The 16,667-nt window shown below is 40.6% G+C and overlaps 1 protein-coding gene across 1 annotated transcript in view; it reads right to left on the bottom strand.

Annotated features, from left to right (window-relative positions):
• Positions 1-1,319: 1,319 nt before the first annotated feature.
• pik3cg (phosphatidylinositol-4,5-bisphosphate 3-kinase, catalytic subunit gamma) overlaps positions 1,320-16,667 on the bottom strand; it is a 29,390-nt gene continuing 14,042 nt past the window's right edge. Inside the window, exons 14-24 of the mRNA XM_037695666.1 lie at positions 11,886-11,951; positions 11,549-11,692; positions 10,730-10,811; positions 10,551-10,654; positions 10,283-10,429; positions 10,113-10,203; positions 8,208-8,338; positions 5,126-5,237; positions 4,898-5,055; positions 1,839-1,920; positions 1,320-1,583 (exon numbers count right to left, since the gene is read on the bottom strand). Of these exons, the coding sequence (XP_037551594.1) occupies positions 1,384-1,583; positions 1,839-1,920; positions 4,898-5,055; positions 5,126-5,237; positions 8,208-8,338; positions 10,113-10,203; positions 10,283-10,429; positions 10,551-10,654; positions 10,730-10,811; positions 11,549-11,692; positions 11,886-11,951 (1,317 nt within the window). The 3' untranslated portion in view covers positions 1,320-1,383. The remainder of the gene's footprint in view (positions 1,584-1,838; positions 1,921-4,897; positions 5,056-5,125; positions 5,238-8,207; positions 8,339-10,112; positions 10,204-10,282; positions 10,430-10,550; positions 10,655-10,729; positions 10,812-11,548; positions 11,693-11,885; positions 11,952-16,667) is intronic.

The raw sequence follows: 16,667 nt of genomic DNA on the forward strand, positions 1-16,667 counted from the left end.
CCCGTTCATTAAGCGTGAATTAATCATTTAGAAAGGAACCTTTTCGTGAAGTGATACAAATTATTTCTCCAACATCTTTGACATTTAACCTTAATTAAATCTTTTCTGTTTTGATGTTCTGGAGCAGGAGAGTCCAGCACTAAACATGTGTCACAACAAATATGGCTGCAGCACCAAACGCGTCAGACTGTGCAAACAAAAGTCACTGTTGATGTGTGAATAAAGCATGACATTAAAGGGACAGTTCAGCTGTTTTAAAGTGTGATTCTGTAGAAAGATTATAAATAATTAATATCTTACTTGTTGTGGACAGATTAATGATAAAGTTAAATAGTGACAGGATTATCAAACTAATGTGAAACGTCTTAAAACGACTCCAGTCTTTCAGTTTAGAGCAGTTTCTGCAAACGTTATTTATTAACCCTTCAGAGTGCTGTTCCTTTTGAATGACTTATTTACAGTTCCTGCAGGAAGTGACCCCAGCTGCACCAGAGGAGGGACAAACACCTGCTGCTGCTGCGAGCACGTAAAAAGTTTGAACGCTATGTTAAAACCTGCGTAACGTGAAACTGACAGTAATGTAAAGAGTTAATCAAACTGCAGTTGTGTGAAGTGGCGCAAACAAGTTAGCTCATCAGTCCGCTCACAATTAAACTCCAATTCTCCAAAATGAGCTTGTTTAAGCAGCCATCTACAACAGGTAAGACATTCATTGTTTGTAATCTTTCTACAGAACCTTTAAAAAAAACAAACTGAACTATCCCGTTAAATCTCCTCAAGCTTTGAACATGAACCTTCAAGGTGGTTAAAAAAAAACTATTTGACGTCTGAACCAGTTTAACGGTTAAGACAGCAAGCTGTAGCAACGACCTTGTGTAACCTTTGACCTTGATTTGTGACCTTGAGGCTGTGGAAATAAAAAGATTAAACGACACTCCGTTCAGTTATTAAAAAAAAAAAAAAAAAAAAAATCTGTATCAAGCTTCATGAAACTATGTCGAGTAAATCAGAAGTTATGGTCCAGATAGGAGAACGTTTGCAGACGGACGGAGAAAACATCAAAACATCTGGAGGAGATTTCAAACTGCACCGTCTGATTTAGAGCCGGATAACTTTTTACAGTTATGATTTCATACTTTAAATTAACCGATTGATCTGAGTTTGGTTGAAATCTTTGACTTGGTTCATAAAGTGCAACAAAAACCTGTTTAGATTCAGTGGATTCATGTTTTATAAGTCTTAGCTATAAAATATACACAACGAAGTTTATTCCAGCAACGTGTGTGGGGGGTATAAAAAGCAACAAAAAGATTTTTATGTAGACTCCCCCCTCCCAGAAAGTCTAATAATTTAAGCTCTTGTGAGATGTTTTTAAAGGACGTCCTACGCGGAGCGTTTCTCCACGCCCTGTTTGATCCCCAGCACCAGGTGAACGAACCAGTTGATCTGAACCATCCAGCCTTTCTCCCTGCAGATCTCTATCTGGTCCAGCAGGTGGCGCTGCGCCTCGTCCTCGCTGCGGCCCACCGTCAGCGCCTCGCGGATGTACTCGATGTCCTCCTTGCTCGTCAGCTGCGGCATACCTGAGGTCAGGTGTTCACACGTCTCACTTTAGTTTTACATCAAACAGCAACTTCCTGTTTTGTTACAAACATGGTTTTTTTTTCATTCAACCTTTATCGATACAGCCTGGTCTCATTGAGCCTCAAGGACTCATTTACAAGAGAGACCTGTTCCAGACAGATCATATAAAGTACAGACAACAACAACAGTAAACAATAACAATAAACTACAGTTAAAATAAGAGTAGTGTACAAAACAATGTTGTGAAGTCGTACCGGTCATCAGCATCATGGAGAAAAGGATGATGAGGAGGTTGGTGTGGTGACGAAGGGCGAGGTAAGCCTTCACACACACGTCCTGGAATTAAACAACAACAAAAAAAGAAGGAACGGAAAGGTTTAGTTTTAATTTTATGACGGGAGTGTTGTTTCTTTTCAACGTTCTCATGAAAAACACACTGATCAGGTTTTATCGACACTTTCAGAAAGTGAATGGAGAACTTTCAGAGTTGATCCAACTCAAGATGGTGGATGTTTAGATCACAAACACAGGTTCATCGACACAAAAAATACAGTTTTAATAAAATGATTCGGCCATTTTCTGCTCTGTGAACGTGCGCTCTTCTCGTCTCCAAAGTGAGCTGCAGCTCCGACACACAACTCGGTGTCTAAATGACGCAGGGATCATGTTTTCTGGCCTATAAGTCGCACTTTTTTGCCTAATTTGCATGCGTGCCCTGCGACTTATTTATGTTTTTTCCATATTTAAAAAACAATTTTTGGCTGAGATCTGAGATTTCTGACTGAAAATATTGAACACTACCATTTTCAGCCGCTAGATGGCACTCAAGCAGTATGGAATGCTGATGTGTCATGTAATAGGTGAAAGTGGCCATTAATGACACAATCAGCTTGCCATAGTCTGCCACTTTCGTTCTGCTCCAGGAGCAACCGTCGAATCAGCTTCATTTCGCTGCACCGCCCCGGTGACATGCAGCTAATTTGACCATTGAAGTGCATTCATTAAGTAAAAGTTCAACCGAGACACACCTTTACTATAATGTCGAGCAAACAAATATTTGTTTTTAAGTGTTTATCTTGTTAATTTTGAAGAAATGCACAGCGACATGTCCCTGTGACAGAAATGAAGATGTTGAGGTTCTCCTTGGACAAGGATGGATAAGATTAGGAATGAGATCATCAGAGGTACAGCACAGGTTGAACAACTGGGAGATAAAGTTAGAGAGACCAGACTGAGATGGTTTGGACATGTCCAGAGGAGGGACAGTGGGTATACTGGTAGAAGGATGTTAGAAATGCAGCTGCCAGGGAAAAGACAAAGAGGAGATATATGGATGCAGTTAGAGAGGACATGGAGGTAGATGGAGTGAGGACAGAGATGGAGGAGGATGACTCCCTGTGGAGACCCATGAAGAAGGAAAAGTAAAAAAAAAGAAGTCATAATCACATCGTCATCATCATCATCATCACAATCACCACAATCATCCTCATCATCACCACCATCACCATCATCATCATCTCCATAACCACCGTTATTATTACCATCACTATCATCCCATCATCATCATCACTATCATTACCATCACTATCATCCCATCATCATCATCATCACTATCATCATCATCATCACCATCATCATCATCAGTATCGTCATCATCGTCATCTTTTACAGAAAGTCAAAAAGGACACAAACACCAGACAACAGTATTTTACCATATCACCTGGAATATTTATAAAATCTAAACTGAATTTTACATTTAAATCTTTTAACTTGTAAACTTTTTAAAAGAGTTTTTCATTTGATAAAAACACAAATGTTTTTAATTTATAAGTGCCATACAGGAAGCTTTTTAATTTCTTTTTAATTACGTTTTGCTGCGTTTTTGTTGAAATTTGTCAATATTTAAAAACGTTTCTATTAAATTGTTCTTTTTTTAATTCACGATATGAATGTATTTTAAGAAGTAAAGAAAGAAAAATTCAACATATGACTTTTTAAGACGAGGTAATGCAAAACATAATATTTAGACTGAATTTTAATATGTAATACAGAAGTGTATATTTAGATAAATATTTAGTCAAATATTTACTTCATTAAGTACAAATAATGCAATATTTCCAAACTAAATGTTTTCAGTTCTGTGTAAAATAATCCAACAGCCCTAATCTGATGACTGCGACCTCTCGCAGTACAAAATATAATTTTTAGTAATGTTTCTTAAGTTTTTCATTTGTCAACATCAAATGATCTCAGTTCAAAACTTTGGCATGAAAAGTGTCAAACTCAAGATCCGGGGGCCAAATATGGCCCCTACCAACATCTTATCTGGGTCCCAAAGGGATATTTTAAAAGTAAAATATTTATATTTCTTCTCATTTTAGAAAAAGCACCAATGTTAAACGAGAGCAATGAAGCTCTTGATAAGGAAATATAAAAAAAAAAAGATGTCAGACATCTGACTGGAATAAATGTAACATATTTTCCACCGTACACGTCACACCGCCCTATAAGTTGCATCAGTCTAAATATGTCTAATAAAAGTAGAAGATCCATAAATACTTTCACTTTGCCGTATATGTCACATCTATTATGTGTCGCTGTTGACAACCCGGAAATGTGGGCCGGTGTTGTGACAAAAATCAATTGTGTCATTAATAGCTGGTGAAGATTCTCAGTCATCCAGGACATGGTAGATTCAAAAAAGTTCAAGACAAAAATAATAAAGTGTAAAGTATAATAAATAAAGTTGTTTTTGTCTTGAATTTTTTTGAATTTGTCATTATAGCCACTTTTACCTATTACATGATACAACAGCATGCCCTACTACTCTGGTGCCATCTAGTGGCTAAAAATGGTAGTGTTCAATATTTTCAGTCAGAATGAATGAAAACGGTCATATCTTAGCCAAAACTTGGTTTATAAATATGGGAAAAAATCCATAAATACATCACTTTGTCCTATAAGTCGTAGGGCATGCAAATTATGCAAAAAAAATGCAAATTATAGGCCAAAAAATACGGTAGTTTGAGCCTTTCTGTAATCTTTTATTTTGATGCAGAAAAAGCATTAATGTTAAATGAGACCAATGAAGCTCTTCAAGAGGAACCTGAAATTTAAAAAAAAGATGTCAGGCATCTGACTGGAATAAATGTACTGACTGAAACTGGCCTGTGGTTTGACACCACTGCTTCAAGAAATGTACGGATTCTATTGTAAAAGACTGGGGGGGTGGGGTGGGGGGGGTGATATTTGTACAAAAATGGCTCAGTATTTTGTGTGTGCGCTGAAAATACATTAAAATAATAATGTGAACCTGAAACTTCTGGAAGTGGGGGCTGCTCTTCTTTCCCGACGTCCCCATGACGTACAGGAAGTCTGGTGTGAGCACGAAGGGGACCCACTCTTTACTGATGCCCATGAAGCTCTTGTAATTCCCCAGGATGTGGCCGAAGTCGATGTGAAACAGATTCCCTACGAAAACACGGAGGTTCATCAGATTCCTTCCAGCTTGTGTTCTGTTTCGGACCAGCAGAAAGATCACCTGATTCTGTGATCATGATGTTGTCGTTGTGACGATCCCCGATACCGAGCACGTACGTGGCCACGCAGTACCCCCCGCAGGAGTACAGAAACCTCTCCACAGCCTGCTGGAACTACACACAAACACACCACTGCTGTCAAAGAAACAGAAAAAGGTCAGACACAGTCACGAAAAGCTCATTTTTCCTTTACGTTTTGGTTAAAGGCCCAAGATAAAAATAAAACGGCTGACTTCGCAGGTGTGCCAGATAAATACACGAGTACTGAGGCAGGAAAAACCCGAGCCTCGCTTCCTTCCTGTCTGTCGCGCTGCTACTTCCTCCTGTTTGATAAACAAACCTGCTGCAGGAAGCAAAGCAACACATGGATTACAAAATGCAAATAATATGCTCAGCACCTTCGGTACGACCTCAGTTTATTGATTTAGTTCTGTGGAAAAGTTATGAGCAATAAATATCTTACCTGTTGTAGATGGATCTTTTTTTCTTTTTTTTTTTTTTTCTAGATGGCCTCCCTTCTCCCCTTACAGCCATCCTCTCCACACCATTATTATGAAATATTTATTCTAGTGATTATCTAGTGTAGGTTTTTTTTTTTTTAATAGGATAGAAAGAAAGAAAAGACAAAGTAAGACTCCAAAATATAAGAAATATACACAAAGAGAGCACACGGCAAAACACCCGGCCACTGTCTGTTCACCTGCAAAGAACATGACAAAACACAGCAACAAAATACATTTGTATAAAGAACTTAAAATATTCATGGCTTTGCAGTAAGTTCCCATAAATATATATGCCCATACCTACGCCTATATACATACATACATACATACACATGAATATACACTCACATACATATCTATATATCTACATATAAAGCCTACATAAGCATCCCTGCTTCTATTTGTGTGTGGTTGTGAGCATGCATAAGTGTATAAGGCTTCTCTAATAGAACATTTATTAGTAACTGTGAAGCAGCAGAGACCCGACCCCCAAGACCAGAGGCAGACGAAAAAGGGGGGACCAGAGTCCAAGACCCCAGGAGGGACCCCGACCGCGGAGCCCCCAGGGCCACCCACACAGGACGAACCACTCACCCACCCCCCAGATTGGACCACAGGGGAGAACCGGAAGATCCCCACCAGCGACCACATGCAGTGACCCCCCGGGGCCAACAGCGACAAACTCATAGGCCCCCGCCGGAACCCGCCGCACCGATGCAGTTCCAGGCCCGGGCACCGAGGACTCACACCACCCAGGCCAAGGCCCGACAGGGCCAGAGGACCCGAGCCCCACCAGGCAGACACCAGGCCGAGCTGACACACGCCCAGGCGCCCAGCCCCCGACACCAAGGGCCCCAAGCGCGCCGGCAGTCAAGGGCACACCCCACAAGGGGGCCGTGCGATGCCAAGCACCCCCAGTTGTATCAAAGAGTCCGAGTCTCGGCCCAACAAATACCCATTCATACACAGACACAATCACACAGTCCCAGCCTCATTCTCACACTCACTCACTCAAAGACATACAATAACGATACATTTCATTCCTATTCCCAATACGCACTCTATACCCCCCAGGTCCAAGACATGTACCCGCCCTCTACAGGGGGCAGCCCATGCCCAAACCCAGGAGGTAAACCCAATCATTCTCGAGCGGAGAGGAGCCAATATCCCAGGCCCGGCCCAGGTCACGCCCAGCCAACAGGACACCCCCCGGCACGAAGAGGTCACGCCACCGACCACCCCCACACACCGCCAACAACCAAGCACACGCCCCCAGCCGACCGCCCGCCAGGCCCCAGCAGCCACCCCGGGCAGTGGGCCAACCATGGCACCCAAGAGCCAAGCTCAGGGGGTCCAAACAACCCCAGGGAGAGCACAGAGCCAGCACCGCCCACGGCAACCCCCTAGACCCTGAACCCCCACATAGTCCTGGTCAACACCTTCGGTACAACCTCAGTTTATTGATTTAGTTCTGTGGAAAAGTTATGAGCTCTTTGACTAACAAGTCAAAATCAAAATCAAGACCAACATTTAGCTCATAAATCGGTTTAGATTTAAACCTTTTCATCAAACGGAGACATTTATGTCATCTAATCTTTCTTAACAGATAAAATATGATTTTGTTTCAACAAAGCTCAACTTCAAAAAGAGTCAGTCAGAGTCAGAGAGTCAGAGTTGACCCTTTAATTCAATTGAATATGTTTATGAATTGGATATTTAGACACAAACTCCAGATACACAACACATAGGAAATGTACTAAACTGCAGCAAGAGTCTAAGTGTGGTAATTCCTAACTTTATTATTATTATTATATTTAAAATAAAAAAATAAGCTCAAAACAGATGATTTTTTTCGTGTTTGCTAACCACGCTAGAAAATATAACTTGAAACTCTGATGGCTGCAACATGAACCAATAAAAGCTGGAAATGAAGCAAAACCAAGAAATGACTTCATAAGATGTCAAAAACACCACTAAAGCTGGTGATGGGTGAAGTTGTCAGAATTATGTAGAAAAGTCCTCCAAAGACTGAACTAGAGAAACACTGGACGGACCTGCTGCAGGACGATGAGGCTAACGAGACGAGAAGCCATGCTGCCATGTTGGAAAGATCTACGTGTAGCAACGTTAGCATTCTTAGTTGCTGCCAGAATGGCAACAGAATCATCAATATCTGATTAAAAAACTGTGTTTTGTCATTAATGTACTAATGATTGGAACCAGTGAAAAGAGTATGACTTTTTTTTTCCTAAGGAGTTCTGCATTCTGCAGAATTTACGTTGATGCGGCTTCAAAGACAACATGTTTGTCTGAACGCCATTTTTTGTTAATTATTAGCTTTGAAATCCTGGATTTCTGAATGTGATCAATAAGCTACAGAACATTTTATTAATTAGTTTATGTTTAGGTTCCAATAGAAAAAGTGGAAACAGCAGCACTGTGGGCTACATAGAAAGACCCTAAATTAAGGATCTCACACATTAATTTGCTCATTTTTTGCCAAAAAGCTCAAATAGCATTGTGTTTTTAAATCTACACATTAGACTGAACAGATGTGACGTTGTCAACATTTGAAACGCACCTTGTCCTCGCTGACACACTTGTCTCGGAGCCACTGATGGAGGATTTCATCCTTAAACGCACCGGTGCTTCCAACGACACTCTGCTGGATGTTTGCAATAGTGGTGGCATCCTTAACGATCTCGATCATGCCTACAAAATGTGACAAGACAAAAAGGAAGGTTAGGACATGACAAAACCCAAATCAACTATTGGAAATCTTTACTTAAAACAAGTACAATAAGAGTAGCACATTATAAACCCATCAACAACAGACTAGCAAATACCTGGTATAACATTTGACCTTGATGTGTGACCTTGAAGCTAGTGTATCAAGTTTCATTAAATTAGCTTGAGCGGATCAGAAGGTATGGACAGGACAAGGGAAAGTTTACAGATATACAGAGACTATACCACAGTGCTTCTTCCTTTGGACGGGCGTAGATAAAAACATTAAGTGAAGAACTTCAGAGTGACTTAACCCTGTGAGTTTCAACCTGCATTACAGCAACAAGTGTATCATAATACTAACAAATATTGTCACCAGTGGCAATTTTAGCCTCTTTCAAGCACCTCTACATTTTAACTCAACACCCCTGAAAAAAACAAAAAAACAAAACAAAAAAAACATCATTAGGATTTTGTAAGGTAACTCAGTTCTCAAACCTTAAATTCACTGAAATACTGAATAAATTTGGAATAAATGAATAATAAACTATGTACAAGCTATGATTTTTTGGCACGAGTCAGCTCCTTAGCGTCACCTGTCAATCAATCCGGTAGGCACGTCAGCAACTGACCAATCAGCGACCTCAATTTGTCCCAAAGGTAAACGCCTCTTACCTGGGGGAGGGGGAGGGTATTGGGATGTGTGAGAGAAGCGGAGCGTGCTCTATTCACACAAGGAGAGCTGTTGGTCAGGCTACTTCTTGTAGCTCTCTAAAATAATTATTGAACCAAGTGTTTACTTATGTACAGTAGGTCAACGTAGAAATGCAGACACCAGAATGAAGGAAATGGCATCTACTTCATTCAAAATTTTATGGGAGAGGAACCCCAGAGCCCCCCCCCCCCCCCCCCCCCCCCCCCCCCCCCCCCCGAGTCAGTTTCAGCTAAAACAAGAGAGCCAGCAGGTTGCTTTAAAAACATAGTTATTAGTTTGAAACAGATGTACGCAAAGATTAAAGGCTTACACAAAAACATAACCAGTTAAATTTAGTTTAGTTCCAAATATAATTATTTTGTTTTTAGTGACTTGCTGATTCAATAATTAGCCGAGCTTTGAGCCTCTGCATCAAACCTGGAGTGAGGTTTTTATTTCACCTGCTAACGTGCTAACTCTTGTAGCTTGTTGCACACTGCTTCAGAACAGCATTAAAAATGTAACAGTGATTTTGCCCAATAAGAGCTGACAAATCTTGGGGTTTTGTTGTTGCAGGGAAACATGTTGAATGCAGAAATATACTGTGGTTAGCTGAAGCTACTCAGAAGAACGCTGTTTAAGCTGCTGTTTGTCAACCGAACTGGATGACATTTTGTTAAAAATGACGGCATATTTCAACCCTGGATATTAAGTAAAAATGAAGTATGAGCACTAAACAACTTAGCTAACTTAGCTGAAGATGCTTAAACTGAGTTGTTCAAGCTGAAAGAAACAAAAACCAGCTTAAAGATTTAAAAAGCAAAACACTAGCTAAAAGCCCAAATTAGGAAGTGTTAGTGAAAAGCTAAATATAACGAAGAAAAAATAAGCTAACTAAATGTCTCAAATCTGGAAAAGGCTAAATAAAGGCAGAAAGTAGCCAAATGCTAGCTAGAAGGAGCAAAACAAAAAAAGCAAAGCAACACCCGAGCTTATGAAGGACAACAAACCAACTCATTAATCCATCTCAAAGTGTTTAACTTGGAGTTATCCGGTGCAGCCGACCTATTCTGTTGCCGGTGGAGATGCAGCCGTACGGCAAGAGGCACAGATCCAGCGACTCCGTCTCCCAGATGGACTCCATGATGAGCAGAATCTGAAACGAATAAAAAGAAGTGCGTTCCTTCCATTGGTTGCTACTTCAACCCAGGAGACGGCTGTGTGTTGCCGCTGACCTGCAGGATGAGCATATCCTGTCTGAGGTCGTCGCCGTCTTTGAAAATGATGCCGATGGGGTCTTTGGACAGAGTGGTGGGGTCGGCCTTTTTGAACTGCAGCCACAGTGGTTTCTTCTTGGACGCCATCACTTTGCACTGCTCAATCTGCATGAGCATGAGCAGCGTTAAATTTGAAACGCAGCGCTGTACACTCGAGCTTCTTATGACAAATGGGTCTAATGGACCTCTTGTCTTCAATTCTGTGTTCATCGTGTTGGTTTCTCACCAGCAGGGCTCCAGCTCTCAGACCTGGATCATAAGGAACTCGAAAACTCTCAGGTAGACCGGACGTTTGCAGAGTCTCCAGTTTCTGTCGCAACTGAAACACCACTAGCAATGACACAACACACACACGTTCAGCTTTAATCAGACATATAGTCTGTGTAAGTCTCCAGTACTTCTCACCTTGAGCCGTGACGTCATATTTGTCAGCAGACATGGCCTTGATCTCCCTAGTGACTTTCTGCAGAGCCTCAGTCATCTCCACCTGAAGAGCATCGGGTTATTTCAGTGACTTATTTGTTTTATTCAAAACATTTCCTCATTTCTATTTACAAATATACCATAAAACCCAGCTTCTTCACTCTTGTCACAAAGATAAGTGCCAAAAATTGACGGGCAGCCAAATGGCGGCCGCGGGAGCGTGCACGGGAGGACTTTAACAAGAATTTAACAAGATTAACACTTAAAAACAATTATTTGTTTGCTCGAAATTATAGCAAAGGTGTGTCTCAGTTGAAATTTTCCTTAATAAATGCACTTTAATGGTCAAATCAGCTGCATTTCTCCTGGGCGACGTGGTGAAATGCAGCTGATTTGATGTTTGCTCCAGGAGTTACGGAGCGAGACGAAGGTGGCTGCTGTGGCAAGCCAAGTCTCCCATTAATAACCACTTTTACCTATTAATGAGACACTTGGCTTGCCATATCTCTAGTGGCTGAAGATGGTAGTGTTCAATATTTTCCATGTCAGAATGAATGAAATCATCAGATCGCAGCCAAAAATTGGGTTATAAATATGGGAAAAACATAAATAAGTCGCTTTGGTGTATAAGTCACAGTGCTTGTTAATTTATGCAAAAAGGTGTGACTTATACAGCTAAATATACCATACATCTAACCAGTCTCCTATGTGGGGGTGTGGCTGTGAAGCATGCTCAGTTCTAGATCAACTATCATTTACAGACTATTGCCACTTTTTCAGCACCTTCTCCTCAGCCATCACCTGTTTCCTGAAGTCCTGCAGCATGTCCTCACCGCAGCCTCTGAGGTAGGCCTCCAACAGGACAGCGTACCTCTGCTGGTAGTGCATGGACTGGGCGATCTCGCTCCGCAAGAACCAGAAGAGAAAATGACCAATGCGCTTACTCTGGGGATAAAAGGGACAAAAAAGAAGAGCAATTTTAAGCTTCTTTGAGACTAAATGCGAGTTTTAACCTGTAACTTATAAGAGGCACAGAAATAATTGTTATATCAGTCATTGAAATCTATTAAAAAGTTCAAAATATCTCGACTTTGAAACAAGTTACGGGCAGGAACAAAGAAGAAGAAATTCTGCTTACCCTCAGAGCTCTCTTCAGCAGGAACCTGACCAGGGCGCTGTCATGGTACGGCTCAAACTTGACGGCCTGCAGGAGGAGATACAAGCACACACAGTTACACGTATCTTCTTATTAGAACTCTATACTGGCTTTATTTCACTGTGGAACACATAAGTCAAGTAATAATCTAATCCTTAGTCATAAGCAATTTATATAATCCTAACATTAACTTGAATAAACATCTCGACTAAACCTTTGTGAGGCAGGCTAACAAAGATCTGTTAGGAAATTTTTGGTCAAAGTTTATGGATGTTTTTAACTACTACAGCTGAGAATGTTAACTCTGCCCATGAACCATATGTTTGGGTTAGCAAAGAGAGCTCTATGAGGAGCTGGGTGAAGCTGCAACATGCAGTTGTTGCTTCAAGGACACCTCTGAGCCTGTGAGCTTAGCTGAACTGATAAGAGTATAAAAACAAGCCACACACTGCCCGTGGCAGACTGTCATGACTGGTCTTTGTGTGTACTTCCTGTATATCTGTGTAACCTGTCCTGAAAATCTGACCTTGCAAGTAAAATACTAGTTAAAAACCTTCTCCTGATGTCGAGTGCGAAACCTTCTGAGTAAGTAAGATAAAGCGAGAATATTTTTCTCCAACAAGACCCTAACGGCTCTCCATTGTGAAGTGAGTGAGTTTAAACTGCAGGTGAATTCAATTCAGTTCATAAATACTTTATTAATCCCAAATGGAAATTAAATTATCCTCGTTTCATTAAGAGATGTTATAGATACTGATGGCTGTAGGCAAGAAGGATCTCTTGTAAAGGTCTGTCCCACAGTGGAGCAGAAAAAACTGGCCACAGATGCCGTCCGATCCATCCACCCAGACTCGGCTGGCCTCTTGGTTCACCAGGCTGCAGGACCGCCCGAATACTGGGCAGAAAACCTCCCAGCAGCCTGCCGAGCTCCTCGTCGCTGCAGACAACCAACTGCCGGCAGGTAGATGGGAATGCATCCACAGCACCTCCTTTTCAACTCATTTGAGATTTGGGAATGTAGTTGAGATATTATTTGAGCTTTTGAGATGTTAAATTAGCTGCTCCCAGTTGTAAAAACCACCTTGTTGTCATGGTTACGTATAGGAATGCACAATATATACGGTACACAGTAAATGGTGAATGGACTGTACTTATATAGCGCCTTTCTATCTTATTTCAAGATACTCAAAGCGCTTTACACTACAATCTGTGTCCTCATTTACCCATTCATACAGCACTCTACTAGATCTCGACAAAGCTAATTGAACAAATCATTCTAAAGAGACTAATCAGTGCTTTATCACATTCATACACCAATAGGACATACATCGGAGGCTATGAGGGGTTCAGTGTCTTGCCCAGGGACACTTCGGCATGTGACTGCTGGTGGATTCAAACCCCCAACTCTCGTATTGGAGGACGACTGCTCTAACCACTCAGCCACAGCTGCCCAACTCAGTCACAGCCGCCCAGTAAGGCTATCGCCTTATCAGTACAAACGATAGACATTTAGCCTATGATAGAGATCTGTATTCTACCAGCTAACCGCAATAATGCTGTGTCTGATGTAAAATCAGAGTTGTCAAATTTAATTGTTACTTTTTTTGAGTTGAAAACTGTGCGTAAGCGGTGTTAAAGTCTTTTCTTCGAGGGCTAAGTAGCGAAGCTACAAGCCAACTACGGCCGGCTTGCCGTACTCCTATTCGGACGCAGGCGCAAAATGCTGTGTTCCGTCGAAAGTTTATTTTGTCGTAAGTTCGTTGGTCAGCTTTAGAGAGCACATTTGAGCTAACACAAAAAAAAAAAGAAGAAGAAAGGGTTAAACCTGCTCTCTGATCTGTGAAAAGAACGCTGCGTTGTGTGATTTTACTGCGAGACCTCTGGTCAAAGCCACAGAGGAAACTGGTCGCCATTTTGTGTCAGCTCTCCTTAAAGCAGAAGGAGACTAGAGGGTTGGAGGGTGAAGAGTTTTCAGTGTAAAATGCTGCTCTGTTGCTGTTCATTTCTTAAGTGAGAAGACTGGAAACTGTTGAGTTAACAACATTATTTTGTTTAAAACATATGGCTAAAACTACATTTGATATCTTTTGCACTGTTTTTGCACTACAAAAAAGAAGCCTAATACTTGATTTGTTTATTATTTAAACCATCTCTGGACCTAGTAGTGGAATTTTCTTAATTGAGATTTTTGCGGTATAGCAGTTTTCAAAATAAATGATGGCAAAAGGACGCCCTTTATTTATTTATTTTTTCCATTCCTATTGCAAGTTTTATACCAAAACATATTGTGATATATATCGTTACTGCCACCCATCATAATACATATTGTGATATGAATTCTGTGCCATATCACACATCCCTAGTTACACATCATAACAAATGTCCAAAAGTAAACAAGTTTCAGTAAAAATTTAGGTCCAGGTCAGAATCTAGATAAGTGGTTCTCAAACTGGGGTCCCCAGACCCCCGGGGGTCCGCGAGCTGGTGCTTTGGGGTCCACAACAACAAAACAAAAACAAACAAAAAAAGACTTTTTTTAATTTATTTTTATTTTTTTTACAAGCACGTAGATGTTTAATAACCTGTTAAAATTAGGGCTGGACAATAATTCGATAGATATATATATATTTTTTTCAATATCGATATATATTTTGCGATATACTTTTATTCAATAACGGTGATATGAGTTTTAAGCACATTTTCAATATTTCGATATACACTACGCTATGATTACAGTGTTTCACTGACGCATTTCTTTTTCTGTTCGGGTTGAAGCGGTCGCTTCAGTTTCAACCCGAACAGAAAAAGCCGCGACAAAACTACGTAAGTGCGTGGTAACGAGTTAGTGGTAGCAGGCTTGGCTAAAGCTCCAACGCTCTGTAAGTTTTTGCTTCAAAATGAGTGCCCATGACTGTCAGAATGTGACTGAACAAGCTTTCACAAGCGAAGAGAAAGAAGATGGCATGATTGAGAAGAGACAAAAGATTAATTTGGCGATATGGAAGTGGTTCGGCTTTCTAAGAGCCGATAAACTGCGAGTGTGCTGCAAAATGTGCCGGAGAGTCGTTCCAACTAGCGGTGGGAACATCTAACTTGTTCCACCATCTGACAAGTTTCCACTCTATAGAATATGCTGAGAGTCAGAAGATGAAGCACAATAAAAGTTTGAGCCAACGTGTCCCTGAAACATCAGCCCCAGCTGTATCAAATCCTTCTTCGTTCTTCTGACAGTGCTAGCTAGCTGGCTGAAGAAAAAAATGGGAGCCGATTACCTGGTCTCACCGTAATTTATACGGACCAGGGGTGAGGCCCACACAGCAGGTGGGCGTGGCCTAAAGTTTTCAGTGCTGCGCGCGAAGGGATAAACCCACTAGCGATAGCCTTAAAGGGCGAAGCCTATACGAAATAGAAGCAGAAGTTTGCTGCATGGGTTGTTAGGTTATGTTGCTGTTTAAAGTTAAAACTATTAATTTGGACAAAGTTGAAGGTTTTATGTTATTTGATGGTGATTTCAAATTTCTTTGAAGGATAAATACAAATAAAAGGTGAACATTAATTTATTTCTACAGTTTGAAACGTTTTTCTGAGGCCTTTATATTGTTCATATCGATATCAAATTATATCGTCATCGACCGAAATTAAGAAATATATCATGATTAAAGTTTGGGCCATATTGTCCAGCCGTATAAAATACACTAAAATGCAGGAAATCACATCTACTTTATTAAAAAAAAAAATTGAGAGAGGGCCCTCAGAGGGCCTGTATATCTTTTTAGCTTTATATTTATAATGGTTTCCTTGTAGCTTTAAATGCATCTTTAACCTAATTATTTATATTTGAAGTGTTGTCAGACTCAAAGATCTGACGTTATTTAAACAGTGATGAATCCTCAGCATCAGGTTACCGTATTACCAAAACAATTTTTAATGAGAAAGAGTGTCAGCTGACAACAACAGTCTCACGCCCAAGACAGAGCCTTTGTTAACACTTATTGAGTGTGTGAAAGGTGCCGACCCCTGGATTATACAAAATGAACTTCATGAGTCTCACAAGAGCTGAAATGTCACAGTTGACCTGAAACAGACGGGGGTTCGATGATACTGGACACATAAAACAGAGCTTATTGTGATCACCAGTGCTATCCACATGGTGAGCAAAAGAAGCAATAAATGGATTAAATGTTCGTGTATCAGGTCTAGGTTGAAATGTAATCTGACCGGCCTTTTTTTATTTTCTTATTATACTTTATTTACATCTGCTTTAAATACATATATAGAAAAAGTATAGTTCTGTTTTGCAAGATAACTGCTAAGTGTTTATATTAAAATACATAAAGGTTTGAACGAGTCCAAATTAAGTGACTGCCACTTTTTCAGTATTTTCGTTTTGTAGCCAATATTAAAGTGTACGCTGTTGAAAAAGAGAAGGACGCACCTATTACCTGCTGAGTCAGTGGAAAGCCTTTGCAAAGCAGGTGATCGTTCTTTGGAAAAAATCCAAATAAGTAATTAGACTAAAAAAAAAAATGCAAGATATTCATAGATGGAATAACAACCTCCACGTTTGAATAAAGTACATGGCATGCAGTGACAACAACATGAAAGATATGTCATTTTCCTGTCACGGCAAAGGCTCCTTTGTTAGCCTCAGCTGATAGTTCTCGCTTATGCAAATCTGACCACAGAGTCACATATAATAGAAACACAGCAAGATCATCACGCACGTGTCTGACTGCTGTTCTCATGGGTTTGCGAAGAATCATA

Source organism: Nematolebias whitei, chromosome 22 (assembly GCF_014905685.2).
Source record: "Nematolebias whitei isolate Nwh7 chromosome 22, NemWhi1, whole genome shotgun sequence".
In the NCBI taxonomy this organism is placed as follows: domain Eukaryota; kingdom Metazoa; phylum Chordata; class Actinopteri; order Cyprinodontiformes; family Rivulidae; genus Nematolebias; species Nematolebias whitei.